At 38.4% G+C, this 27,440-nt stretch overlaps 3 protein-coding genes across 8 annotated transcripts; 2 read left to right on the top strand and 1 right to left on the bottom strand.

Moving 5' to 3' along the window:
* Positions 1-746: 746 nt before the first annotated feature.
* fam168b (family with sequence similarity 168 member B) lies at positions 747-8,634 on the bottom strand. 4 transcript variants are annotated; one of them, XM_017478848.3, is made up of 7 exons: positions 8,477-8,634; positions 6,886-6,974; positions 6,672-6,755; positions 5,769-5,911; positions 4,184-4,364; positions 2,055-2,179; positions 747-1,958 (listed from the first exon to the last, which is right to left on the bottom strand). In XM_017478848.3, the coding sequence occupies exons 2-6, from the start codon at positions 6,953-6,955 to the stop codon at positions 2,067-2,069; spliced, it is 591 nt and encodes a 196-aa protein (XP_017334337.1). In that variant the 5' UTR covers positions 6,956-6,974; positions 8,477-8,634; the 3' UTR covers positions 747-1,958; positions 2,055-2,066. The 4 variants fall into 4 exon arrangements, with proteins under 4 accessions (XP_017334337.1, XP_017334320.1, XP_017334312.1 ...); XM_017478831.3 differs by lacking the exon at positions 8,477-8,634 and adding an exon at positions 8,387-8,448 and having other exon boundaries at positions 747-1,977; XM_017478823.3 differs by lacking the exon at positions 8,477-8,634 and adding an exon at positions 8,387-8,441.
* Positions 8,635-10,166: 1,532 nt separating this feature from the next.
* On the top strand, positions 10,167-21,691 carry abcd3a (ATP-binding cassette, sub-family D (ALD), member 3a). Of its 3 annotated transcripts, none has more exons than XM_017474481.3 (23): positions 10,167-10,323; positions 10,774-10,807; positions 11,196-11,294; positions 11,743-11,831; positions 12,351-12,420; positions 12,836-12,933; positions 13,017-13,140; positions 13,235-13,291; positions 13,381-13,523; positions 13,627-13,696; positions 13,791-13,860; positions 13,976-14,073; positions 14,284-14,375; positions 14,754-14,845; positions 14,926-14,998; positions 15,111-15,174; positions 16,302-16,379; positions 16,587-16,652; positions 16,751-16,840; positions 16,956-17,075; positions 17,188-17,292; positions 17,391-17,447; positions 20,808-21,691. In XM_017474481.3, exons 1-23 carry the CDS (start codon positions 10,214-10,216, stop codon positions 20,883-20,885), a joined length of 1,977 nt encoding a protein of 658 aa, XP_017329970.1. In that variant the 5' UTR covers positions 10,167-10,213; the 3' UTR covers positions 20,886-21,691. The 3 variants fall into 3 exon arrangements, with proteins under 3 accessions (XP_017329970.1, XP_017329953.1, XP_017329961.1); XM_017474464.3 differs by having other exon boundaries at positions 10,771-10,807; XM_017474472.3 differs by lacking the exon at positions 12,351-12,420 and adding an exon at positions 11,975-12,044 and having other exon boundaries at positions 10,771-10,807.
* Positions 21,692-21,931: 240 nt separating this feature from the next.
* acp5b (acid phosphatase 5b, tartrate resistant) lies at positions 21,932-27,393 on the top strand. The gene is made up of 6 exons (XM_017474491.2): positions 21,932-22,714; positions 22,879-23,069; positions 23,757-23,884; positions 24,010-24,201; positions 26,677-26,824; positions 26,904-27,393. The coding sequence occupies exons 1-6, from the start codon at positions 22,642-22,644 to the stop codon at positions 27,141-27,143; spliced, it is 972 nt and encodes a 323-aa protein (XP_017329980.1). The 5' UTR covers positions 21,932-22,641; the 3' UTR covers positions 27,144-27,393.
* The last annotated feature ends 47 nt before the right edge of the window (positions 27,394-27,440 follow it).

Below are 27,440 nucleotides of genomic sequence, written 5' to 3'. Positions count from 1 at the left end.
TTCAAAATGTTTAATGACAAGAATTTACTGTCTCATATGCGAATGTCAAATTTGACAATTTTTTTTCTTAGGAATTAAGTTGCCTATGCATGATAGACTCACATGCCATTATTACAGTACAGTCTGTATCAGTCAGTCATGTGGCAGGACAATACATAAAATCATACAGATAAAGGCCAAAAGTTTCAGTTAATGTTCACATCCAATATCAGAATGGGGAAGAGTGTGATCTCTGTGACTTTAACAACAGCACAGTTGTTGGTTCCAGATGGGCTGGTTTGAGCATTTAAAAAAATGCTGATCTCCTGGGATTTTCACACATAACAGTCTCTAGAGTTTAGAGAGTGGACAGGCCATGACAGCTGCGGATCACATCACGCACCACTGCCATCAGTCTACAACAGGAATCCAAGGCCCCAGCGGGCACAGGCCCACCAAAACCGGACAGTCTAAGACTGGAAACCCCTCACCTGGTCTGATGGATCTTACACCCTCTGCAATATACAGCCAGTTAGAGCTTGAATCCATGGACCCAACTACAGCAACAGCCAAGGTAGGAGGTGGAGGTGCAATGGTGTGGTGGGAAAATGGATCATGCTGATCAACATTGGCTTAACAAAGTTTTTCTAGTACACATGACCTCAACCACCATGCTTTATGTTGCTGCTGCTGACCTTCTGGTCTGGTGTAGTTTTTTTTTTCCAATTTGGCTCTTTAACTCTTAGCACTCAAGACTAAAGACAATGTTCATTATTGTATTTATTTTTGGTCTTTCTTGAAAGTACAAAACAAAAACACAAACATTACAAAACATTCTTTAACCAAGGCGACATAGGCAATATGAATAAGTAAAAAGACAATGAATTTCAGTCAGTAATGGTGCAACCTTGAGGTAACAAGCAATGTAAGTGTTTTGGGGTTTCTTAACCAAATGTCTCCAATAACTTACTATGTCCTCAGTAGTGTTATCAAATATGCCTGGGTTATAAATTGGCCACATAAATTTGTTTTTACTACATGTCAAAATGTGTTAGATAAGCAATGATTCCACCATCACTCTTTGTCAATTCTTTAGCAAATGCAAACCCTAAAAGCACAGAAATAAGTAGGCATGCTTTCAGCACCAATACACTGGTATATTTGGCAGCTCAGCTAACCAATCTGTTTCCACACAGGCAAAGATGTGCAATAAGTTTCTGTAGCAAGAGCACGAGGAATGATAAACCATCATAACGGAAATGGAAATCTGTGTTTGAGGCACAAAAATAAAAAATACCCAACCCAACATTCACATACAAAGTGGCAGAAGAGTAACATGTGTTACCCAGATACAGACATCTGTTACAATTAATCAAATTAAAACCCATGTTAAAACCAAAGCAATGTAAGAATTGTACAACACTGTCTTTTTTTTTTTTTAATGGAAAACATAATTTATATTTTCTATGTAACAACAATAAAGACACTGCATTAGAGATGTGAAGTTGCTGCGTTGGCCCTAACAGTTTGGATGTTGCTTCTTATAAACTTTTGATGGTTTTGCATCAATCATGGCAGGTAGATTCAGCTAGCATTATTATTTTCAATACGTACATGCACTCACTTCAATATGGATTCCAAATACAAACTAATTCCACTTCCCTTCTCTTTTTTTTTCCAACCACTTCAAGAGTTAAATGCTATAAAAACTGCAAGACAGTCCACAAAACACAAGTCTGCATGAAGAGCTAGTCTTCTGATGTGAAATATGCCAGAGAACATGAGTAATGCTAACAAATGTGATCGGAAACGGAAAGGTTTTCATTCCCGCTCCAAAATTTTCTTTCTTCGTCCAACGGGGTTCAGATTCACATTATGCTTAGAAGGAAGAACGATTGGCTGGGAACACATGTGGCATCAGCCCCAACTGTAGCTGTAAAATACTGGACTGTGCAAATGCATATCTATCATCTTCTAACCTGGGGAGGACACAGGGGACTGTTAGAGAATAAAATGCTGCATATTCTACATTTTTCTGTATAGCAGTAGGAACTGAGATAAGGGTTTGTACTCACAGTGCTATCTGTTCACCACTGAGGGGGCACATAGCTGTAGGTGGGTGTGCCAGGGGGTCGATATGTAGGCACTGTGACGGGGTGGGGAGCTACTGCAGTTGGGGAGTGAGTTGTTAATAAAGTCCCTGTGGAAAGGAGGAGATATTACATACCACCTGACCATGCACACATGCAATAAATAAATACATAAATAAATAAATAAAATCCCATCGCTATCATGAAAAACAAGACAGGACTGCATAAAATGGATGCAGAAATAGACAGAGGCATGATAAAAGCATAAATCATGGTAGGTAGATTCAGTTAGCATTAGTACTTCAGAAATACAGTGCCCTGCACAAATATTGGCAACCTTGGTAAATATGAGCAAAGAAGGCTGTGAAAAATTGTCTTTATTGTTTTGATCTTTTGTTCAAAAAATTTACCAAAATTCTCTGCTCTCATGGATATCAAACAATTGCAAACAACACAGGTTTATCAAAAATATCTGTGTTAAATATAGGTGTGTAACAATTACTGGCATGCCTAGGAGTTCATTTGAGAAAAATATATTTAAAGTATATTCCCAATAATATTTTACATTTTCTTTAGTACACCTGGGACTAGGAACAGGAAATTGTTCAACAACAAAAAAAGACAATTTTTCCACAGCCTTCTTTGCTCATATTCACCAAGGATGCCAATATTAGTGGAGAGCACTGTATAAAGTTTGTGAACAGTCCATAAATAACACAGTAGCTTCCAAATACCCGACAATCAGGGAGAAGCCAGTTGTGTTGATATGTTCATTTAACTGTTGTTACAGGATGTGTAACACTTGTTTAAAATATTTCACATGATCAAGAAACTGCTTTATTATTCACGTATATACATTACACTAGATAACAATCTGGACACATTCTCAACAAACTGGAGAAAAATAAAGCAACAGGTTGTACCATTCTTGGTACAGAAAAACTTTAAAAATAGGAAAGTATACTACGGGTTGTACCGACTATGCCACTATTGAACTAATACTTTCACTAATGGTTTTCTGAGGGAAGCTGTACTGTAGTCTTCTCGGGAAAGTGTAAAAGAAAACAACAACAAAAAAATGGTGAGATAGGAAAAAAAAAATCGGGATAAATAAACTTCAGCATTCTCGAAACACTGAACCCAATTCTACAGTCAACTAGATACTGGGTAATACTACACTGGGAACTGGCCTTCCTTTTGCTTTAATGGAACATAATCACTTTTTTAGGATATGCTTTTAATCCCAATCCTACCTGCTTCTGCAGTTATTTTAGTTTGTACCTGTCTGTGATATTTTCTAATGAACCTCAATTTTCCAAAATTATAACAAATAAAACTACAGACCCTGACCTGGATAAAGCAGTTACTAAACATGATCGAAGAATTGAACAAATGAGTAAATTCCAGTTTACACCAGGTGAGGTAAACCTGTTACATAGAGCGCCGCGAGTATCACACTGCCTCCAGTACACTCCCATGTAAAACAACGTCTTAATCATGCCTTTCTTTCTCGCATAATATTCATATGACCACTTGCATGTAATAAGAGTAAAAGCCACCTGCTCCCACAACTTTTCTGTTGGGTCATGCAGGACCTCACTCCTAATTAACACCTCTACTGAAGTGTTTGATTGTTTAAGTGTCAAGTAATTATGAAATTGTATAATATACAGATTTATTCTTTTTTATTTATTCTTCTTATTATTTTCATCTTTAAAAGTGCAGCCTGAAAAAAAAGCACTAAAGCTCTAAATATACTTTGAATCCAGTGTATGGCTTTTAATTAATGTGCAGTTTGAAGCGCTGTTTAGTAGCATTTAGCACAAAATTCTGAAGACATACAAGTCTGCTAGCAACCTCCCAGCAAAACAATAATGCTGCATTTTAAAAATGACTTGTGGAAAAACTCGATTATACTTTTATTTGATTAATTATTTACCACTGAAAATTCTTTACAAAATCTGAACGTTACAATTTCACAGATTCAGTATAAAATGTTAAGAATTACAAATTGTTTATAATTGGTATAAAAATACTGACAATACTAGTGAAGACATAATACTGATATATCATATTATATTGCCCAGCTCTAATCAACAATATTTTACACTTACCCGCTGACATTGCCATAGTAGTGCCTGCTACCATTCCCATGGCGACTCCATTAGGGCGTGGAGGAGGGATGGGAGGAGCGTATATAGCCGCTGGCATGCCATTGGGCTGAACCACTGTAGTGTGATGAATGACATGAGGCGGCGCAGCATACAGGGGCTGTGTATAGTAAGTGCCTTGCTGCTGTGGAGAGTATACATTTAAAAAAATTGCCATCTACATGCATACACATGAAGGATAACATACAGTGCTGTGAAAAAGTATTTGCCCCACCCAGATTTCTTCTGTTTTTGTGTATGTGTCATATTACTAGTTTTAGAGCAAAATACAGCATAAAACAAAGGTAACCTGAGTAAACACACAATACAGTTTTTATTAAATTTATTGAATAATAAAAAAAGTTCTCCAACACCAATGTGAAAAACTAATTGCCCCCTTAAACTTAAAAATCTGGTTGTGTCACTTTAGCGGCAATAACTGCAACCAAACACTTTCGATAACTGGAGATCAGTCTTTCACTTACTTCTACAACTTACTCTTATAATCCAGTTGTGCTTGAGACTATTAACTTATGGATTATGAGACAACTTACAGACTGAAGACCAGACATTCTCCTTTAGGATTTTCTGGTAGAGAGCAGAATTCATGTTTCCCTCAATTATTGCAAGTTGCCCAGGCCCTGAAGCAGCAGAGCATCCTCAGGCCATTACAATACCACCACCATGCTTGACTGTAAGTGTGATGTTCTTTTTGTGGAATTCTGGGTTTGATTTATGCCAGATGTAACGGAACCCCTGTCTTCCAAACAGTTCCAATTTCAACTCATCAGTCCACAGAACATTCTCCCAAAAGGTTTGAGGATCATAAAGTATGGTTTGGCAAAATTCAGACAAGGCTTAATGTTCTTCTGGGTCAGCAGAGGTTTTCACCTCGTCACTCTTCCATGGATGCCATTTTTGCCCAGTGTCTTTCTGATAGTGGAGTCATGAACAGTGACCTTTACTGATGCAAGAGAGGTCTGTAGTTCCTTTGAAGTTTGCCCTTGGCTCTTTTGTGACTTGCTGTATGAGTCGTTGCTGTGCTCTTGGAGGAATTTTGGAAGGTCGGCCACTTCTGGGAAGAGTCACTACTGTGCAGAGTTTTTTTCCATTTGGAGTCCCAGAGCCTTTGAACTAGCTTTGTAACCCTTCCCAGACTGATGTATTTCAATCACCTTCTTCCTCATCATTTCTGGAATTTCTTTCAATTTTGGCATAGTGTGTTATTGAGTAAAACCTTTACCAACTTCATGCTGGTGAAAAAGTTCTATTTAAGTGTTGATTTGATTGAACAGGGTTTGCAGGGTTTGTCTAGTCCAGCTAAACCCCATTATGATTACCGTTTAAGAGATTTGAGGAATTAGTGACTACATTTTCACACAGGCCCAATTGCTATTGGAGAACTTTTTTGTTTCAATAATTAACATTATCATTTAAATTCTGTTTTAATTTCTGAACCAATTTAGCATGAGATGTACACAAAAACAGAAGTAATCAGAAAATACTTTTTCATAGCACTGTACACATCTGAATTACTTAAACCTTTCACCTGAGCATAGGGATTCTGCTGAGGATAAGAGCTCCTCACAGGATACACAGCAGCAGGGTATGGGTTAGGGGAGGAGGAGTAGGGGGGTACAGCACCTGTTGTTGGGGAGCAGGACATTTTGAATGGTGTCCCTTGGGCATAACCTAGAAGGTGGAGGTGGTAAAAGAAAAGGTTGAATACATAATCTTTTTCAGAAGACCACACAAACATTCATCACTGAAGATTTTCTCTCTCTCTCTAATTTTATATATATATATATATATATATATATATATATATATATATATATATATATGAAATAAAAATTCAGGAAACTGCTGTATGACATCAAGCAAGAAGGAATTTGAGTGAAACTGATCAATCAGATTCACCTGCGTTCACCTGGACGCAGGCTCCTGCCCCCTAGTCCCTTATTTACATGTCATGTGTGCAGCATACCTTAATTTAGCTTATGCAGATGTTTAAATAGTTTAAATAGTACAGGTTACAATAATCCAAGATGCAAATACAGATGGAAACAAGCAAATCAAAGAGGGGAAGAAAAATTCAGCGAAGCATAATTAGTGATGGTGGTGCCTGTAGTAAATAAAGGTGTTCTTTTTGGATGCCTTAGAAGTGACACAAATGTGTGCTCCAAGTAAAGACTTGGAATAAAATATACTCTACTTCTAACAAATCATCACTGGACCAAGATGTTTGTCTTCATAAGAGGTTCTTTTTACCGAAATTACTGGCTTACAGCATAAACAGATGACTATGGAAGTGTGATTTTTTTTCCTTCTAAATATGTTTAAAGCCAAAAATGATTGAGTGGATGAGATTAGATGATATGTCCACCACATAAGACTCTTTCCTACAAGGATACTAAGAAAGTTATGTTCTGTGAGGTGTGGTTTTCCTTACCTGCAGGAAACGCTGGGTTTGCTCCAGAGTACACGCTGGGGGAGTATGCAGGGGCAGCTGTTGCATAGCCAACTGGAAATCCAGCTACAAGACAAAAACAGAACAGAAAGTGGTAATACAACCTACATAGTACAATTTTCAGCCACACTAACTTTACAAACCAATTAGTCCACAAGAGAACACAAATAGTGAACGAGATCTCTTCAGTGTTTACCTGGGTATCCTATTCCTTTAGGGTTGGCATAAGGAACCCCTGTTGGTGCAGGGCTGTAGACAGGGTTCATGGTGTTGATCGTTTCGCTCCTTTGAAAACAATTACAAGGTACTGAATAATAACCAAATAGATTAGATGCATAATGCAGAATAGGAATCAGCAAACCTAACCACTGCACCGTAGAAGGTCGACATTTCTGTATTATAAATTCTTTATTTTAATATTTTGAGATAGTGGATTTTTGATTTCCATGAGCAGTAAGCTGTAATCATCGAGATTTATAAAAAAAAAAAAAATTAAAAAAAAAATTAAAAAAAGCTTGAAATAATTCACTTTGTGTAATGTATATATGAAAGTTCCACTTTTCGAATAAAATTACAGTAAACAATGAACTTTTCCACAATATTCTAATTTTTTGAGATGCATCTGTGTATACCGTTTTCATTCTTGATGGAAAGTGGCATGTTGGACCTCATTAAACAAAATCCCTTGACTTGTGTGTTTTCTTTTAACTCCTAACTTCACTCTAACATGGTTTCAGCTCGATGGTGTTCTCAGAACATTATTTATTGTAAAGGTTTTTGTAAATGTTTGATGGTGACTAAAAAAAAAGCACTCCTGTAAGTCACTTTGAAAAACAGATGCTGTAAATTTAAATGTAAACTCAATCACCATTGAAGGTCACGGTGTTGTTATTACTACTTATTTATTGTACTGCAATACTGAAACTATCCATGAATGCCTCTAATAAGCTGCTGTATCATTGTCTCTGCAAATCTGCAGTTTAATGTCTACACACACACCAATATTTTTACTGCAACTTTTGTGTATGTCAGGACTTTTCTATACTACTGGGATACAGCAAACCAAATTTCACTGTAGATGTACAGTGACAATAAATATATACCACAATTTAATCTTTACATTTATTTTCAGATACATTTACAAAACGCTACTGCGTAGTAAATCTAATTATTCTCTGAGCAACACTGCAGTAAAAACAGAGGGACTGACTCTCTTTTGTACAGTGATGCTGATCTACAGCACTTCAGGACCAGGTCCATCTGACTGTCATAAACACTGGAGCAGACTAGAGTTTTGCTAACACACACACACACACACACACACACACACACACACATACACTCCTGAGGATGTTTCAAAAATGACAACAGAAAAATAACAGTAGTGCCCTTATCAGCAGTGTCTTAAATGGTTTTTGAAGAGCCCCGCGGTGCGTTTCTGGTTAGCCGCGTCTTCCTAAACATAAGAAAGCCGCGGGTCTCGAATGTAAATAATATTTCTCACACACACGGAGAACAAGGCGGAACTGTTGTTTTTCAGCATGTTATAATTGCAGCAGTGAGTGAATAAAGGAGAACATTGCATGCTAGCGACATGAGGAGGTAGTAGCAGTGTAGGCCGCGGACGGCTCGGCTTTGCATCGCGCTGCTTCATCCTCCCGCATCCCCGGATTGTGCCACCAGTTTCTCCCACTCACATCTACACCGCATCCATCTCCCGCTCACACAAATCCCCGCAACAGGCCCCGCACCGAGCGCCCGTCAAAACAGCAGTGACGGATACTTACGACTGCTTGTGTGTTCGTGCAGATTGTAGCTCCTCCCTGCAATATATATAATAGAAATAGCGCTATTTTTTTTATCAGCAGCTAATGTGTTGCGCTCTAACGTTTGCTACGAACACTGCGCAACAAGCCTGGCGGCGACGTGCGTCACTTCCGGATGCATTAGCGGAAACTATGTCGGATGGAAAGACACAGCGGCGCTCAGTGGTGTGTGAGAGAGAGACAGAGAAAGAGCTCAAACAAACACTTTTATATTATTATTATTATTATTATTAATAATAATAATAGTAGTTGTAGCATTAGTATTAGTATTAGTAGTAGTAGTAGTAGTAGATGTAGCATTATTATTATTATTATTATTATTATTATTAAATTGTAGGAGTAGTAGTAGTAGCATTAGTATTAGTAGTATTAACATTATTATTATTATTAGTAGTAGTAGTAGATGTAGCATTATTATTATTATTATTATTATTATTATTATTATTTAATTGTAGGAGTAGTAGTATTAACATCATTATTATTATTAGTAGTAGTAGTATTAACATTATCATTATTATTATTAGTAGTAGTAGCATTATTATTATTATTATTATTATTAGTGGTGCTTGAGAAGCACTACTATTGTTCTCTTGCATACTTATTATTATTATTATTCCACTTTTTTTCGGCGTGTAACTAGTCCCGCACCGTTTGTCGGAGATCGACGGGTGAGGTGTCAAATCGATTTTTTTCTTTTACATTTTTATGTACCGATAAGGAGCAGTTTGAGGCAGTTCAAACAGACTTTGTTTCAGGGTCGAACCCTTAACAAAACAACATGTTTGTGTCTCTGTAAGCAGATAAACATTTTGTACTAATCTAAATGACATGAAGTGACATGACCTTCTTTGACATTATCCTCAGATGAACATGAACAGAACAAGAACAAAACTATTACAAAGTAAAAATTATTAACTTCCCTCACATAGTAGTAGTTGTAGTGGTAGTAGTAGTAGTAGTGTTTTTGCTTTTGAGTTTTTGCTTTACAAGATTCCTTTACAGATTTCTCCAGGCAACAAATATCACTGATGTCTAAAGACAATATAATATTTTAGTTATTATTTTTACCATATATGGCAGAAAGACTGTATAGTACTCAGATAAATCTGCAACTGACATGAGTCCAGCTACAAAATCCGAATAGGCCTACTTAAAGCCTCTGTAGACTCTTTACTGAATTAAGAATGTAATATGGTTTACACGGTATCTTAAAAGTACTAGTTGTTATAACAGAATATCGTTTAAAGAAAACCTCTATTGAATAATTTGGTATTTAGTGCAAAGAGTAAAGATAAACATCTTACAGGTTGTTAGAGACTATTTATATCACATTTGCTGCTAAACCCACTCTAAAGCGAAATTGTGAATTGCAAACGTGAAATTATTATTATTATTATTATTATTATTATTATTATGTATCATGATTTATAACATTAATTTGTTACATCTACAACTCTAACTGTCTTGGATAAATTAAATTAAATTTAAATTCACTGTCACGTTCATTTTTGTCCCAAGGACACTCGGTTCAACGTGTCTTTGAGGAAACTGTCATGTCCGCTGCACTTCTTTCGCCTTTTACTCTACGTGACATGAAGCTGTAAAATCTTTTGCGCTAGAGGGCGCGCAAGGTTCTTTTTGCTAGTTTCCCGGCATGCACCTGTCGCTTTTGCCAGTCGTCTCGCCGCACTCAGAAACATGGCGGTTATCAGCAAATACTTGACAGCAAAGAATTCTTCGATAGCTGGCGGTGTTCTGCTTGTTCTGTATCTACTTAGGCAAAGACGAAGGTCCTCCAGACTGAACAGGTGCGTAACGCGTCAGTAAACCTTCATCATTAATGTACATTACGCCACTTTCCTACACGCCGCTTTCACCGCCACTGAGTGGAGTTAGCTTAGCTGGGTGACACTTGACCTGCAATACACAAGCTGTCAAAATGCTAACGGTCAAACCGTGGTGTGATTATTGGCAATGAATGAACACCACTATTCGTGACGGATTAAAAATGTATTTTGTTTGGTACACAATGTGTGTGTAAGGTGACTTCGGAGATTCATTTAATTATTTATTGTCAATAAAAATGGCTCATGGACACAGTTTCAGCAGGCCGGCACAATGAGTGAAAATACCACTCACAAATCTACAAATAGTTTTTTCCTCCCAAATAATTATACACTGCATGCATGTTTGTCAAAAGTGATTTTGGTAGTTGGCTAACATCTCAGTTTTGTTTTTTTTTAATCCCAAAACAGCAGGAAGGGTTCATCAGAACTGATCTTGAACAATGAAGTAAGTCATCTGTTTTATATATATGTCATGACAAAACTGTCATTCAGTATGTGGAGTTTAAGCGACTGTGTGTTTTTGACTTATAAGCATTAGTATATGCTTAAATAAACATACAAAAATAATGCTGTATCAGAGTTCACATGTTTAACGTGAATATAGTTTCAGGGTTTGTTGCCTTTTCTTACTGATATTGCAAAAACAAACAAACAAAAATAAAACCTGGCACCATTTAAACTCTTATTACTCTATTATTTTTGTATATTATGTATTATTGTTCTATATTATTCTATCGTGTTATTTTATATATATATATATATATATATATATATATATATATATATATATATATATATATAATAAACTTTTTTTTTCCTCCTCAAATTAACAGAAAGATCTTAAAAAAGATCGGGCAGCTGTGGACAGAGTGTTTTTTGGCCGAATCATGCGAATACTCAGAATCATGGTACCGAGACTCTTCTGTAAAGAGGTGAGGGCTTCATAAGAGTACAACAGTTTTGTTTATATTGTCATTAGCAATTAACACACTAAGCAAGTGTAGTGATAATGATGGCAGTTAGCGTTGGCTTGGTAAGGTTAAGCTGTAACTTCATGCTGAACGCACAGACACCAGTTAGTATTCCTGTTTATAACCTCTACTATTAAACATCTGCATCTACATCTAAGCATTGAGATTGGTTTTATTTTTAGATCACTACAGACATACTTGAAAGGTTTATTAACTTGTTTATTACAATTCCTCTCAGAAAAATATGACACAATAGTTTTTCCTTCATGAATAATGTATATAGGAATGCATGTAAAAATAGGACATCTTCCCAACATTGGCTATAATGTATATCAAAGAGTTTGCTAATCCTGTCATCTTTATTTTGTCCAGCCTGAAGTATTTAATGGTAGTATTTTGTTTTTCCTAGTCCTGGTACCTGATCATGATTGCAGTGATGCTGGTGGCTCGGACTTACTGTGATGTTTGGATGATTCAGAATGGCACAATGATTGAAAGGTTGTATACTGATTCTTAATTTGAGTAATTTAGTGAAAAGTAAAACTAGTAAAACTTATGATAATATTTAGATAGCAAATGTAATTATCTAAACGAGTTTTGATTATATAATATATATATATATTTTTTTACATCTTTCACAGTGGTATTATTAGCAGAGATATCACCCTGTTCAAAAGGCACTTTTATTCCTACATTACAGTCATACCAGGGGTAATGTTTGATGTGGCTTTAGCTGTGAAAATATTTCAGACTAAATGTGTGAAATTACGCTTTTGACATAACATATGTCAGCTGGCTGATATCAATCAAGAATATCGATTAAACAAACTAATAAACTACTTAGTGTGTTGGTTTCTCCCGCTGAAATACAGATCTCCTCTGATGTTGTTTTTTTTTTTTTTTTGGTATAGTCACACATACAAGACAAGAAGTCTTTGTAAGGCACTGAATGTTTTTAATCAATTCTTCTCTTTAAAAACATTCTTCTCTTATTTTTGTGCATGTTGTGGTTTACAGTGCAATTATTGGTCGCTCTACAAAAGACTTCAAGAAGTATTTGTTCAACTTTATGAGAGTCATGCCCCTTGTAAGTGTCTCTCTCTCTCTTTAAAAAAAACAAAACTATTTAGCTATAACTCGGTATTCCAGATTTCTCTGTGTTTTAGTGTAAATATTTTAGTTTTCAATTTTGACACAATGTAGAATGTCAGAGGAGACCTGGCCAAATATAGATACATACTTTAACTTCTCTTTAACAGTCTAAATTAAGTATGTTCTTTTCAAATGATAAAGAACTACAGTGTTTGTGTGCACATTTAGATTGCTAGCGTGTACTAACAGATAACTGTAGCTTATCCATCCTCTTGTTGCTAACGTGATGTAGCTGCTTCAGTGTAGAATTTGAATTTTTAGTTTTACATCGTTAAATTTAATCTTTTCTGCATCTTTGCATCTGTATGAGAATGAGTAGTGGACACACAACATGCCTTTCCGCCCTGTAGATCGCCCTGGTGAACAACTTTCTGAAGTTAGGACTGAATGAACTGAAGCTCTGTTTCCGTGAAAGACTTACTAAACATCTATATGATGAGTATCTGAAGTAAGAAGCAGATTGTTTCTTCGTTAGAGTCATGATTTCAATGCCTGATTTGTCCCAGGTGCTTATATTTCTAATCATTTCAGAGGATACACCTACTACAAGATGGGAAACCTGGATAACCGAATTGCCAATGCTGATCAGCTGCTGACTCAGGATGTGGAAAAGTTCTGCAACAGTGTGGTGGAGCTATACTCCAATCTCAGCAAAGTACAAAACATTTTAGACACAGAATTTTAATTCTGATAGCGATGCGCCAGTGTGTCAATTGAACAAAGTTACAACCATATTTTCTCTTTTTTAGCCTCTTCTTGACATTGGACTCTACATCTTTAAGCTGACAACTGCTATTGGGGCTCAGGTAGAATTACGCTCATTTTCTGACTGCATCTGTAAAACTTGAACCATGTGTCTAGCAACGACTGCATTTCATGTCATTCCTGCTATCAGGGTCCTGCTTCTATGATGGCCTACCTGCTGATCTCAGGTCTCTTCCTTACGAGGTTGAGGAGACCCATCGGAAAGATGACGGTCATTGAGCAGAAATACGAGGGCGAGTACCGATACGTCAACTCCCGGCTCATCACCAACAGGTGACCTGCAAGATTTCAGTGCTGTAACCAATAGTATACATTTTATTGTCGCAAGGTTAGTGCTTTTTAAAATCATTTGTACTTTCCTGGTGGTGTTCCTTAGTGAGGAGATTGCTTTTTACAATGGAAATCTCAGAGAGAAACAGACCATTCACAGTACCTTCAAGAAGTTGGTGAGAAAGACTTCGGCTTTTATCGCACATCAAGTTCTTCAGATGTTGGAATAATTTACTGAATTGTAATTTCCTTAATGTACTTTGCCTTCAGGTTGACCACTTGCACAATTTCATATTTTTCCGCTTCTCCATGGGCATGGTAGACAGCATCATTGCTAAGTGTAAGTTAAAATTTGTTGTAAACAGACGCTTGTACTATTACGATCACTCTCACTAAGCACAATGTTAATATTAATTTGAATACGAATGTTTACTCTCTGTTTGTTTTGTGTGCAGACTTGGCCACGGTAGTTGGTTATCTTGTTGTGAGCCGCCCCTTTCTAAACATGGCACATCCGAGGCACCTTCACAGCACGCATGCGGAACTGCTGGAGGTGAGCTACCTCACACACGGTTTAAAATACATTAACGAGCTAAAAAACTGATAATGTAACTTTATGTAGGATCAGCTATTGTTATGCAGCATTTCTATTATTTTAACTTGCACAATGCGAAATGTAGTGAATCAAATCACCAGCAGGTGTATTCGTGTCATTTTTATGAATAAATACCCAGTTTATCATCCATATTTCATAATTTTGTAGGATTACTATCAGAGTGGCCGCATGCTACTGCGCATGTCACAAGCTTTGGGCAGGATCGTGCTTGCAGGTCGAGAAATGACCAGACTCTCAGGGTAAACTTATTTCTTGTGTGTATGTATGTATTTATTTATTTATTTATTTATTTATTTATTTCCCCCGCATGGGTTTTATTTAAACTGCACCATACTTAAGACAAGACTGTCTTCATTTAGGTCTGTTAGTGACTGTCTGCAGGTGTCCTCTGATTTAACATAAATCTTTTTAAAGCAGGAGTGTTGTCTTAGAAATATTAGAAAGGTTTGTATTTTAAAGGATGCAGGGCAAATCCATGGCAGACTACACTGCAGTGGTGATTTAAATATGAGCATTTAATGATGACAGAAATCTAATTTTGTAGTCAGGAGTTTGAAGACTGTTTCTTCATGCTGTTACTGGATGATCTTGGTGTTATGATGTCTTCCCCCTCCCAGGTTCACCACCCGTATCACAGAGCTGATGAAGGTCTTGAAAGAGCTGAACACAGGGAAGTATGAACGCACTATGGTGTCTCAGTCAGAGAAAGGTGAGCTCTAATCAGTGTTGACGCCAAATTAATGAGAAAGCATTTGGTTATATTATTCTTACATAATATCTCATTTCCAGAAGCAGACTCCTTAGAAAAACTTAACCTGGTGCCCGGAAGTGGACGTATCATATTTATGGACAACGTTATCAAGTACTTATAAAACCTTTCTCTGGTTACGTTTTTCACCGTGTTTTTCAGATTACTCGCAAGCTGATTGCCGTGTATTTTATAAGAGATGTTTTATCTGTTATTCTTCGACTAGGTTTGAACATACACCCTTGGCAACACCCAATGGAGATATTTTGATTAAGGACCTCAGTTTTGAGGTACTCTTTGTATTCCTCATTTACAGAAGAGTTTATATTTTGCATAAATGTGACTTGATATCATTGTATTATATTAATTGTCTCATAGTTTATAGGGGGGAAAGCACATCAAGGGATGAATACACTTTTGAAGCGCAAAATTGCTGTTCACTATCCGCTTCTTAAGTCTGATGTCGCATGTGTCATACACCCATTCCGGGTCCAAACGCTCCATCAGATCCCAAAAGCCAACAGCAAAAGTTGACATTTAAAGATGATCTACCATTTTCTGGCTTAAGTATTTCTTTAAAAAAAAAAATACAACAATGTACAGGACTGCTATAACTTTGGATGTAAACGAAGATGAAAGAGGGATAGTGAAGTTAGACAAGTTGATTTATAATGATCTGCAACCCTCTGGCTAGCAACAGATGTATCGTTGGGCTAATATAAACAGCACTGCTGATGTCTTTTAGAAATGGTAGGGTGAGAGTTAAATTGTTATCATTATAGGTGCATGTTGAGGGTCAGTCAGTCAGGTACAGCACCTGCGAGTGCCCAGTTGCAGATACAAGCGCCATCATATCATACAGCAGCTTTATTGATTTGGTTGGTGTGGAAGAAGGCAAAGACACTTAAACAGACCAAATTGCAGCCAAAGAGTATCTGAAATGACACATTTGCAGTTAATGCTAACGTTGTTGCGTGGTTTGAATGATTTGCATAATGTTATGCGGTTTAAAGCCATTGTATTACGTGAAGATGAATTGTATTCGCCAAAAGCTGCATACATTCGTGGTGTGCTGTAGTACTACTGAAAAATGCTGATCCTAAGCTTTATAGTTTTTTGGTCTCCGAGCTATTCAAACAACAAAGGACACAGCATAGACGTGTTGGAAATAGGAGAGCGGTAGCCTACGTAGTTGGACCCGGATGTGGTATTATCAGAAGCTTGTTATGTCACAGCTTAACAAGCGGATAACAGTTCCACAGTACAACAGTCCAACCGCAAAGGTTTTTTTGCACAATAAAAGTGCAGTTGTTCTCTGTGGCCTGTCTGTTAGAATATTTTTGCTGACTTTTATGTATGTACAGTTCACACAGCTTTTAATTGAATACTTACCGTGTTTGTGTTTTTGTGTTTTCAGGTGAAATCTGGCGCGAACGTTCTGGTGTGTGGGCCCAATGGCTGTGGAAAGAGCTCACTCTTTAGAGTGCTCGGAGAAGTAATTACTTGAATTTAAAGAATGTTAAAATTATATCAAGTTATAGTTATAATTTTGTTCCTCATTCTCCTTCTGTGCAATAAACCAAGTCCTTTGTTGTCTTAATTCTAATATGTATGCAGTACCATCAGAGAGCAGTCTCTATGAATCTTTGTTATATGAGAGAATGTTAATGTGTGGGTTTTTGGGGGGGTTTTCCCCCTTCAGCTGTGGCCTCTGTTTGGTGGGAGCTTGACCAAACCTGAGAGAGGGAAGCTCTTCTATGTCCCTCAGGTAAGATTCCTGAAAAAGAATTACAAGCAGCACCAGTAGTGTAGGGAATGTCTTAATAGTAATGTCCTTACTGTTTTTATATTTGGGTCCCTTTATAGAGGCCTTACATGACACTTGGAACACTTAGGGATCAGGTGATCTATCCTGACACCTTTGAAGACCAGAAGAAGAAGGGGATTTCAGATCAGGTGCAAGAGAACATTATAACAATTGTGATAAATTGCTGCTTCGTACATTCTCATCTCAGTCAAAACAATATATTGTATTGCTTTGTTTCATTAATATGATCTCTGTGGGCAAAAGGTGCTGAAAGAATACCTGGACAATGTGCAGCTCGGGCACATTCTTGACCGAGAGGGCACCTGGGATACTGTTCAGGACTGGATGGATGTTCTCAGTGGTGGAGAGAAACAGAGAATGGCAGTAAGCAAACAAGCATCTCCATATAATCAAAACATTGCCTTACATACCACATTTACCTGAGCTGAATGTAGATGTATGATACCCTCAGCCAATAAGACTTTGTTTGCTGCAGATGGCTCGGTTGTTCTATCACAAGCCTCAGTTTGCCATTCTAGACGAGTGCACCAGTGCTGTAAGTGTAGATGTGGAGGACTACATCTACAGCCATTGCAGGAAGGTAACGAGGCCCATCATAGCATTCCTGTCTTGTACTAACTCTTACACTCTGCATCTTTTATGAGACACTGGCCTCTTCTGTGTTTTTTTTCCTGGCAGGTGGGCATCACTCTGTTCACAGTCTCTCATAGAAAGTCTCTCTGGAAACACCATGAGGTGAGAAGAACTTTTCTGTTAGCATCTAAATAGTTTCTTATTTGTTAAGATGTTTGTATTAAGAATTTCCAGTCTGTGTCTTTATAGTCCTGTTTCATAATTTTGAAACCTGAGGTCATTGTGTGGGTCGCATACTGTAGGTGCCCGTCATCATGTTTGAACATGATATGAATGTGTCCACCAGAGGGCAGAAAATGAAAAGTTGAAAGTCTGGCTCATGTTTCACTTCATAAAATCAAGTCACGATATTTCTGAGAATCCCTACTATGTACTTCTGGCTTCTAAATCACTGATACTGTGCTGTGATAGGAGACAGTGTGGGGAGTCAAAGATGAGGCTAGATATCACATATTAAACGAGAATATGTAATTGACCTGGGGTGCATGGTGGCTTAGTGGCTAGCACGTTTGTATTGCACCTCAGGGGTTGGCGGTTCGATTCCTGTCTCTGTCCTGTGTGCACATGAGTTTCTTCATATTTTGGGGTTTCCTCCCCCAGTCCAAAGACATTTCCAAATTGTCTGTAGTGTGTGTGTTTGTGTGTGTGTGAGATTGCGCCCTGCGTTGGGTTGGCACCCCGTCCAGGGTGTCCTCTGACATGTGCCAAGAATCCCCAGGGATAGGCTCCAGTCTCCCTTATGACCCTGCGTAGAATAAGCGGTACGGAACATGCGTGGATGTAATTGATCTTTTACACTTCCGTTTTCATTGCCAGTAATATGAATTGCTGTTATATCAAGTAATATGCATCTGCAGCCCTGCACAACAAAACCTAAAACGACTCAGTATGGGATTGCTGTAGCCATTTGTGTGTTTTTTTTTTTTTTTTTTTTTTTTTTATATTGAGATATAAAATTAGATTTTTATAATTTATAATAATCATATAATAATCTGTAAAGGTATGTAAATATAGTTGTGAGCATGCGTTTCCTGCCTACACTGACAAGCACAGCTGCATCTCGACCCTTCCCTTTCCTATATCTTGCTGCCTGAGCCTAAAGGTATGAGATCAAAGGAGCATTGTTGTTTTTTTTGGCAGGACTTTGTGTTCATTATTAAACCACATGCCAGGAGTGCAGTCAGAGTAAACCAATTATAATGGACAAAAAAGCAGTCTTTGAGCACACCATTTTGGGGCACCCTTTGATTATACAGAAGAGTCATGATGTGACTGAAAACAAATCAAAGACAGAGGATTGCATTCAGAAATGAGGAGATTAAAAACTAGACTTTAAGGATCATTCAGACAGCATTTGCTTTAAGCAATGCACTATTAGGGCTATGGAGGACACACGTCAGGATGTTTGTGCTCATCTGCACACTACTTACTTTTAACCTGTAAAACCTCTCTCTGCACCTCCGTTAACTGTGCAATAATCCATTTATCACTTATCTGTATATAAACAAGGTGTTATTATCTGTATATATTCATATTCATCTGCACATACATTTAGGTGTTCATAGTGTACATATTAGCATTATTAGATTTTACTATTATTCTTTTATTCCTATATATATATATTTATACATACACACACACACACACACGGTATCTCACAAAAGTGAGTGCACCCCTCACATTTTTGTAAATATTTATTATATCTTTTCATATGACAACACTGAAGAAATGACACTTTACTACAATGTAAAGTAGTGAGTGTACAGCTTGTGTAACAGTATAAATTTGCTGTCCCCTCAAAATAACTCAACACACAGCCATTAATGTCTAAACCGTTGGCAACAAAAGTGAGTACACCCCTAAGTGAAAATGTCCAAATTGGGCTCAAAGTGTCTATTTTGTGTGGCCACCATTATTTTCCAGCACTGCCTTAACCCTTTTGGGCATGGAGTTCACCAGAGCTTCACAGGTTGCCACTGGAGTCCTGTTCCACTCCTCCATGACGACATCACGGAGCTGTTGGATGTTAGAGACCTTGTGCTCCTCTGCTTTCTGTTTGAGGATGCCCCACAGATGCTCAATTGGATTTAGGTCTGGAGACATGCTTGGCCAGTCCATTACCTTCACCCTCAGCTTCTTTAGCAAGGCAGTGGTCGTCTTGGAGGTGTGTTTGTGGTCGTTATCATGCTGGAATACTGCATACTGATCATACTCTGCTTCAGTATGTCACAGTACATGTTGGCATTCATGGTTCCCTCAATGAACTGTAGCTCCCCAGTGCCGGCAGCACTCATGCAGCCCCAGACCATGACACTCCCACCACCATGCCTGACTGTAGGCAAGACACACTTGTCTTTGTACTCCTCACCTGGTTGCCGCCACACATGCTTGACACCATCTGAACCAATAAGTTAATCTTGGTCTCAAGAGACCACAGGACATGGTTCCAGTAATCCCTGTCCTTAGTCTGCTTGTCTTCAGCAAACTTTGTGGGCTTTTTTGTGCATCATCTTTAGAAGAGGCTTCGTTCTGGGACGACAGTCATGCAGACCAATTTGATGCGGTGTGCGGCATATGGTCTGAGCACTGACTTGCTGACCCCCCACCCCTTCAACCTCTGCAGCAATGCTGGCAGCATTCATACGTCTATTTCCCAAAGACAACCTCTGGATATGACGCTGATCACGTGCACTCAACTTCTTTGGTCGACCATGGCGAGGCCTGTTCTGAGGGGAACCTGTCCTGTTAAACCGCTGTATGGTCTTTGGCCACTGTGCTGCAGCTCAGTGTCAGGGTCTTGGCAATCTTCTTATAGCCTAGGCCATCTTTATTAGAGCAACAATTCTTTTTTTCAGATCCTCAGAGTTTTCTTTGCCATGAGGTGCCATGTTGAACTTCCAGTGACCAGTATGAGGGAGTGTGAGAGTGATGATACCAAATTTAACACACCTGCTCCCCATTCACACCTGAGACCTTGTAACACTAACAAGTCACATGGCACAGGGGGAAAAGGGAAAATGGCTAATTGGGCCCAATTTGGACATTTTCACTTAGGGGTGTACTCACTTTTGTTGCCAGCGGTTTAGACATTAATGGCTGTGTGTTGAGTTATTTTGAAGGGACAGCAAATTTACACTGTTACACAAGCTGTACACTCACTACTTTACATTGTAGCAAAGTGTCATTTCTTCAGTGTTGTCACATGAAAAGATATAATAAATACAAAATTGTGAGGGGTGTACTCACTTAAGAGAGATACAGTGTTTGTGTGTGTGTATATATATATGTGTTTTATTTTTTTCAATTCTATTCCTGTTTAATGTGTATTTTTTTCTTATCTGTATTTTGTGTAATTGAGGTGATTTGCCCAGTTTGGGATCCATAAAGTTTTTATCTTATCTCTATACAGATGTGCAAAGGTATAAACCAACTTTAACCCGTGTTTGTTTCTGTTTGTTACAGTACTACCTCCACATGGATGGAAGAGGGAACTATGAGTTCAAACTTATCACTGATGAAACGGTCGAGTTTGGCTCTTAGAAGCGTGGACAGCTGCACACATGACTCCAGATGAGATGCATAGTAATACTGCAGCAGAATCTAGGGTTTTGTTTTTAATCACTTGTAACATTTCTGTTTGTTTTGACACTACAGTTCTGTTTTTCATGATTGTATAATTGTATCATTTGTAATTTAAAGTGCGGTCCGATTTACTGGACAGCCACTAATGAGAATAGTGAATGGGCTAATCCTAACGAAATGTGTTCACATCTTATATGTGAACTAAATCATGTTTTAGATTAAATCATATTATAGGAATTAGCCTGTATGGTTCTCTGTATGAAATCAAAGCCAGTGAAGTGATCTCTGGTGTTTGATCAGGATTCTTGTAATGTTAGTATACTAATGAGGCTTTTTTGACACCTGAAAAATATCATTGTTATAAAATGTTCATCTACTAAGTGGCCTTAGTTCTCACTGTAGTGATGTGTCAAGGGTGTGTTGTGTGGTAAGATGGTTTAATGGACCTGTTCTCGGAGCGTGATGCCTTCGATGGTGAGCAGTCGTGGGGTAGATTGCACTGATTCATTGATTTGCAAGCCAAAAACGCCTGCAATACTTACTGTCTGTAATCGCCCAATGGTAGCCTAAATGCACCTTTTTGTTCCAAGCAAAATATAATGTTTCACCCTGCTGTTGTTTAATAACTAAAATGTCTCTGTAGACTTCTTGCATTTTGTACACAAAAGACTGTAGAAATCAAGTAAACCAGAACCACGAAAAGTCCACAGATATGCAATGTACTCATTAGTGCAATTTCATTAAAAAGAATTCTGGATCGGTTATTTTGTGGTTGTGTGCTTGACACCCACCCCCACCCCATATCTGGGTTGTGCACTGGAGGGGAAGCACTACTTGTGATTAACTATGCCTCATCTGCAGACACACTGGAAGTTTATTTCCATGTATTAGATATGAGTGAAGGGTTGTTCAGATCAATTGCTCATTTACTCTTTCACCCTGAATAGAAATGTTTACTGAAAAACTGTTTCTGTTTACTGATTTTAAAAAATAAACACTTTTTTTGTTGTTTTTGGGGGGGTTTTTTGCAATCACGTATGTAAATATCTTTTATCTGAAGCAGTAGAATGTTCTGAAATATTTCTGCTTAGGGTACATATTTGGGGAACATTTTCTTCTGGAACATTATAGTCTTTGTGAACACAGCAGCACCTTATCAAGTCACCACCCCACCCTGTTCTTACTAGGTTAAAGGCTGTAACAGGCAGTCTTATTGGCGCTGCTGCGATGGTGTGACCATTAGCTGCTAATCCGGTTTTGTTAATGATTAGTAAGGAAGCCAGTGAAGAACCTCAACTCAGTCGCTCTGTAAGAAAATAACATATTATATAGTTTTATTACAATGGATTGTCATAAAAATTTTATATCAACACCAGCATAAACAGCTTGATGATTAATAAATCATATTAAGTATTAAGTTTCCCCAGCTGTTATAGCAGTAACATTCAATTGTCTAAACATGCCCTGGTTAGACTGTTGGTAATTTAGACTACAACAAAGTTTAGTTTACTGTCTCAATATGGCTTGATATCACATGAACTGCATGACAGTTTCCCCTTTGATGTCAATACAGGAAGGTATTAAACCACAAACTACTTCCTCATCTAAGTAGAAAAGAAAGTGTTTATAAAAGCATGGCTCTTCGGTTCTGCTACTCTGTTTTTCTTTTGTGTTGAGCGTGATATTCGACACGGATCTCAATCTCAAACACGCCATGACCTACCTGGCTGCATTGTTCCTGGTCGTTCTACAGACAGTCTACGGGCCATGTCAAGCTCAGGAACACAGTACGCAGCTTAGCTCTTTTTAAATACTAGTTTTGTATAGTTTTATCATTTTACATAGTCTGATTTACCTTAATTTCAAATTTGTGATCAATCAGTTTCATTCCTCACTTTGTGTCTGTGTAGCAGGTCTTCTCCATATCTTTTTGCCTGTTGTGTCTCTTAAGGTTCTCTGCGTTTTGTTGGTATTGGAGACTGGGGTGGCATTCCCTTCTCTCCTTTCTACACAGCTCATGAGCAGGGGATAGCTCAGGAATTGGGTAGAGTTGCTGAAAGTGTGGGCTTGGACTTTGTCTTGAGTTTGGGAGATCACTTTTATTACAATGGAGTCAAGGACATTGATGATATACGTTTCAAGGTCTGTTGTCATCATTTATGACTGGATATATAGTGGAAACGTGTACCATTTTGTGACTTTGATTGTGAATGTGGTTTGTTAAATGCAGTTGTAGCTTAGTGATTAAGCTTCTGTGATAATGACTGGAAGGTTGTATGGTCAAATCCTTAGACCATTTGGCAGATGTTGGTGCTTGAGCAAGGCCCCTTTACTCTCAGTTATATCCTTGCATTTATATGTATTCTGTTGGCAAACCCTTTTATCCAAAGTGAATTACAACTGGGCAGATGAGGGTTAAGGGTCTTCCTCAAGGACCAACAGTGACAGCTTGGTGGTGCTAGGATTTTAAATAACAATCTTCCTATCAGTAGTCCAGAGCTCTAGACACTGAGCCACCACTGCCCTATGTTTGGGGTTAATTTCGTCTCATTCCAAAGATGTAATTGTAGATTGATTATGAACAGAAATTGTTTCAGATTTTTCAGAGTTTCTAGAGTCAGGACAGCAGTTAAATGGTGGCTAATAAACACACTCGTGACATGCTGCTAACAAAAGTATGTTAAACCTGCCATCTGGTGGAAGTAGTGTTACATGCAACAATTTAACTATTTCAAAGTCACGATTTAGTTTTTCCACAGTTGTTCAGTACAGTAGCAAGGCAAGCACTTCCAGAGTCTTGGGTTTGAATTTCAGTCTTTCTGCTTTCAGGCTACATTTGAACGTGTGTTCTCTCATCCAGCTCTGATTGCTGTTCCATGGTATTTGGTGGGAGGAAATCATGATCACTTGGGAAACATGTCCGCTCAGATTGCCTATTCAACCAGATCAGAGAGGTGGTGAGTGAGTGCCAACGATTAAACATTCTCAGCTATGGTATTACATCATGTTACACTTTGTCTGCTTTTCTCATGAGATGCCCCACCAAATTTCTACTTTAATGTGACCGTTGTTCAATCCATAGGCATTTCCCTGAGCTCTATTATGAGCTGCAATTTAAGGTTCCTCACACCAACGTCTCCATGACCGTCCTGATGATAGACACGGTGGTTCTGTGTGGGAACACTTATGAAGGAGACCAGCCCAAAAGACCAGAAGACCTCACCCTTGCAGAACAACAATTTGAATGGATCGAGAAGGCACTGCAAAACACCAAGTAAGATTGGCAAATTCTGAAAGAAACCAGACACTCACATTTAACTGAACAAACACAAGTTAAAGCACAGCTCAGGACACATAATCAAGCCAGATTAAGTATCCGAGGGTAAACCGCAGTCTGGTGGGAAATGTGATGACTGAGCTGAAAGTGTTTTTTTTTCTTTTTCTTTAACAAAAAATCGTATGAATCCTTTAGGAGGAATGTGAGGACTTTGAAGCATGTTTTTAGAAGTCCTAATCTGACACACTCCTCTCCATACCCACATCCACACAAGCATACCTGAGGACAAATTGTGACTGAATAGCACAGTGTCCAGACAAGCAACCGTATCTGATTTCCCAAAAATGTTTAGTATTCAACATTACAGTCACTCCCAACAAATCCTTAGTCATGCTTGAATAGTTGTGAATGAATACTTTGGAAAAAAGAATCAGAGACTTGCGTAACTCAAAGCAAATCTTGAAGACTTCAACAGTTTTACCTCAGGTGTACAGTGAGGGAAAAAAAGTATTTGATCCCCTGCTGATTTTGTACGTTTGCCCACTGACAAAGAAATGATCAGTCTATAATTTTAATGGTAGTTGTATTTGAACAGTGAGAGACAGAATAACAACAAAAAAATCCAGAAAAACGCATGTCAAAAATTTTATAAATTAATTTCCATTTTAATGAGGGAAAAAAGTATTTGACCCCCTCTCAATCAGAAAGATTTCTGGCTCCCAGGTGTCTTTTATACAGATAACAAACTGATATTAGGAGCACTTCCTTTAAGAGTGTGCTCCTAATCTCAGCTCGTTACCTGTATAAAGGTACAGGTACACCTGTCCACAGAAGCAATCAATCAATCAGATTCCAAACTCTCCACCATGGCCAAGACCAAAGAGCTCTCCAAGGATGTCAGGGACAAGATTGTAGACCTACACAAGTCTGGAATGGGCTACAAGACCAGTGCCAAGCAGCTTGGTGAGAAGGTGACAACAGTTGGTGCGATTATTCGCAAATGGAAGAAACACAAAAGAACTGTCAATCTCCCTTGGCCTGGGGCTCCATGCAAGATCTCACCTCGTGGAGTTGCATTGATCATGAGAACAGTGAGGAATCAGCCCAGAACTACACGGGAGGATCTTGTCAATGATCTCAAGGCAGCTGGGACCATAGTCACCAAGAAAACAATTGGTAACCCACTACGCCGTGAAGGACTGAAATCCTGCAGCGCGCGCAAGGTCCGCTACTCAAGAATGCACATATACATGCCCGTCTGAAGTTTGCCAATGAACATCTGAATAATTCAGAGGACAACTGGGTGAAAGTGTTGAGGTCAGATGAGACCAAAATGGAGCTCTTTGGCATCAACTCAACTCGCCGTGTTTGGAGGAGGAGGAATGCTGCCTATGACCCCAAGAACACCATCCCCACCGTCAAACATGGAGGTGGAAACATTATGCTTTGGGGGTTTTTTTCTGCTAAGGGGACAGGACAACTTCACCGCATCAAAGGGACGATGGACGGGGCTATGTACCGTCAAATCTTGGGTGAAAACCTCCTTCCCTCAGACAGGGCATTGAAAATGGGTCGTGGATGGGTATTCCAGCATGACAATGACCCAAAACACACGGCCAAGGCAACAAAGGAGTGGCTCAAGAAGAAGCACATTAAGGTCCTGGAGTGACCTAGGCAGTCTCCAGACCTTAATCCCATAGAAAATCTGTGGAGGGAGCTGAAGGTTCGAGTTGCCAAACGTCAGCCTCGAAACCTTAATGATTTGGAGAAGATCTGCAAAGAGGAGTGGGACAAAATCCCTCCTGAGATGTGTGCAGACCCGGTGGCCAACTACAAGAAATGTCTGACCTCTGTGATTGCCAACAAGGGTTTTTAAACCAAGTACTAAGTCATGTTTTGCAGAGGGGTCAAATACTTATTTCCCTCATTACAATGCAAATCAATTTATAACATTTTTGACATATGTTTTTCTGGATTTTTTTGTTGTTATTCTGTCTCTCACTGTTCAAATAAATCTACCATTAAAGTTATAGAATGATCATTTCTTTGTCAGTGGGCAAACGTACAAAATCAGCAGGGGATCAAATACTTTTTTCCCTCACTGTAAGCTTAACCCTGCAATATGTTGGGGGAAAAAGTTACATCCATTATGTTATGGGTCAAAATGACTTCTACAGATTAAATGCACACAAAAACAGCAAAGAACAGCTTACAACAGTAAATCTTTATTATGTCTTGTCTGAGACAAGCCATAAGAAGAAATATTTGCTTATAAGTTCATGACCCTAAATGAGGACAGTCAAAAAATTTAAAAGAGAAAAAGACAGATGTGGAATGGGTCAAATTGACCCATAACATAATAGGAGGGTTAAACATGTTCTGTTACCCTGACCTGCTAGTGCCAGATAATTCAAATACCTGTATGACTCAGAACTTTGGGGGGGGGGCTTCTTTCTGATCTGTTATTCTTAGGTCTGAATATGTTGTGGTGGCTGGCCACTACCCTGTGTGGTCCATCGGTCACCATGGTCCTACTCACTGTCTGGTAGAGAAGCTGAGACCACTGCTGAAGAAGTACAACGTCACTTTATATCTGAGTGGTCATGACCATAATTTACAGGTGAACACCTTTTTAATCACATGTAATTCACATCAAAGTAGAGCATTATTTATAATGTCTTTCTTTCATCTTTCATTAGTTTATTAGAGAAGTGGATGGAAGCTCATTTGTTGTCAGTGGGAGCGGGGATGTCCTGAACAACTCCACTCACCACAGGAAGAGCTTCCCATCATCTTGGCAACTGTTTTCTAGTCCAGTGAATCACACTTTAGGTGGTTTTGTATACTTTGAGGTGACAGAGAGCAAGATGTCAATTAGTTACCTGCAGTTAGATGGGAAGTGTGTGTATCAGACCTCTTTTCTTAAACGCACCATATGACAGACTAAAGGAAGATTAATAATGAAGTTGCTCTGAATGAACTGAGCAAAACTGAGTTTATTTTATTTTAACTAGCCTCATTGCACATGATCTAAAAATATATTGCAAGTGTCTGTTTTCTCAATTGATTTTCTCTCCACATTTCATTTCAAAATTAAGTTTTTCCTGTCACATCATTGTGAGACACCTTCATGTTTTTTGACATTCATCACAGTGATGTCCACAATAAAAGACAATAATGATGAAATTGTTCACTGGTCAGAATCTCAGTGTTTGTATACTGGTATGTATAGCTGA

This window comes from Ictalurus punctatus, chromosome 1, assembly GCF_001660625.3.
Source record: "Ictalurus punctatus breed USDA103 chromosome 1, Coco_2.0, whole genome shotgun sequence".
In the NCBI taxonomy this organism is placed as follows: Eukaryota; Metazoa; Chordata; class Actinopteri; order Siluriformes; family Ictaluridae; genus Ictalurus; species Ictalurus punctatus.
Note: the sequence above shows the minus strand (reverse complement) of the source record. Positions and strands in the feature narration are given on the sequence as shown.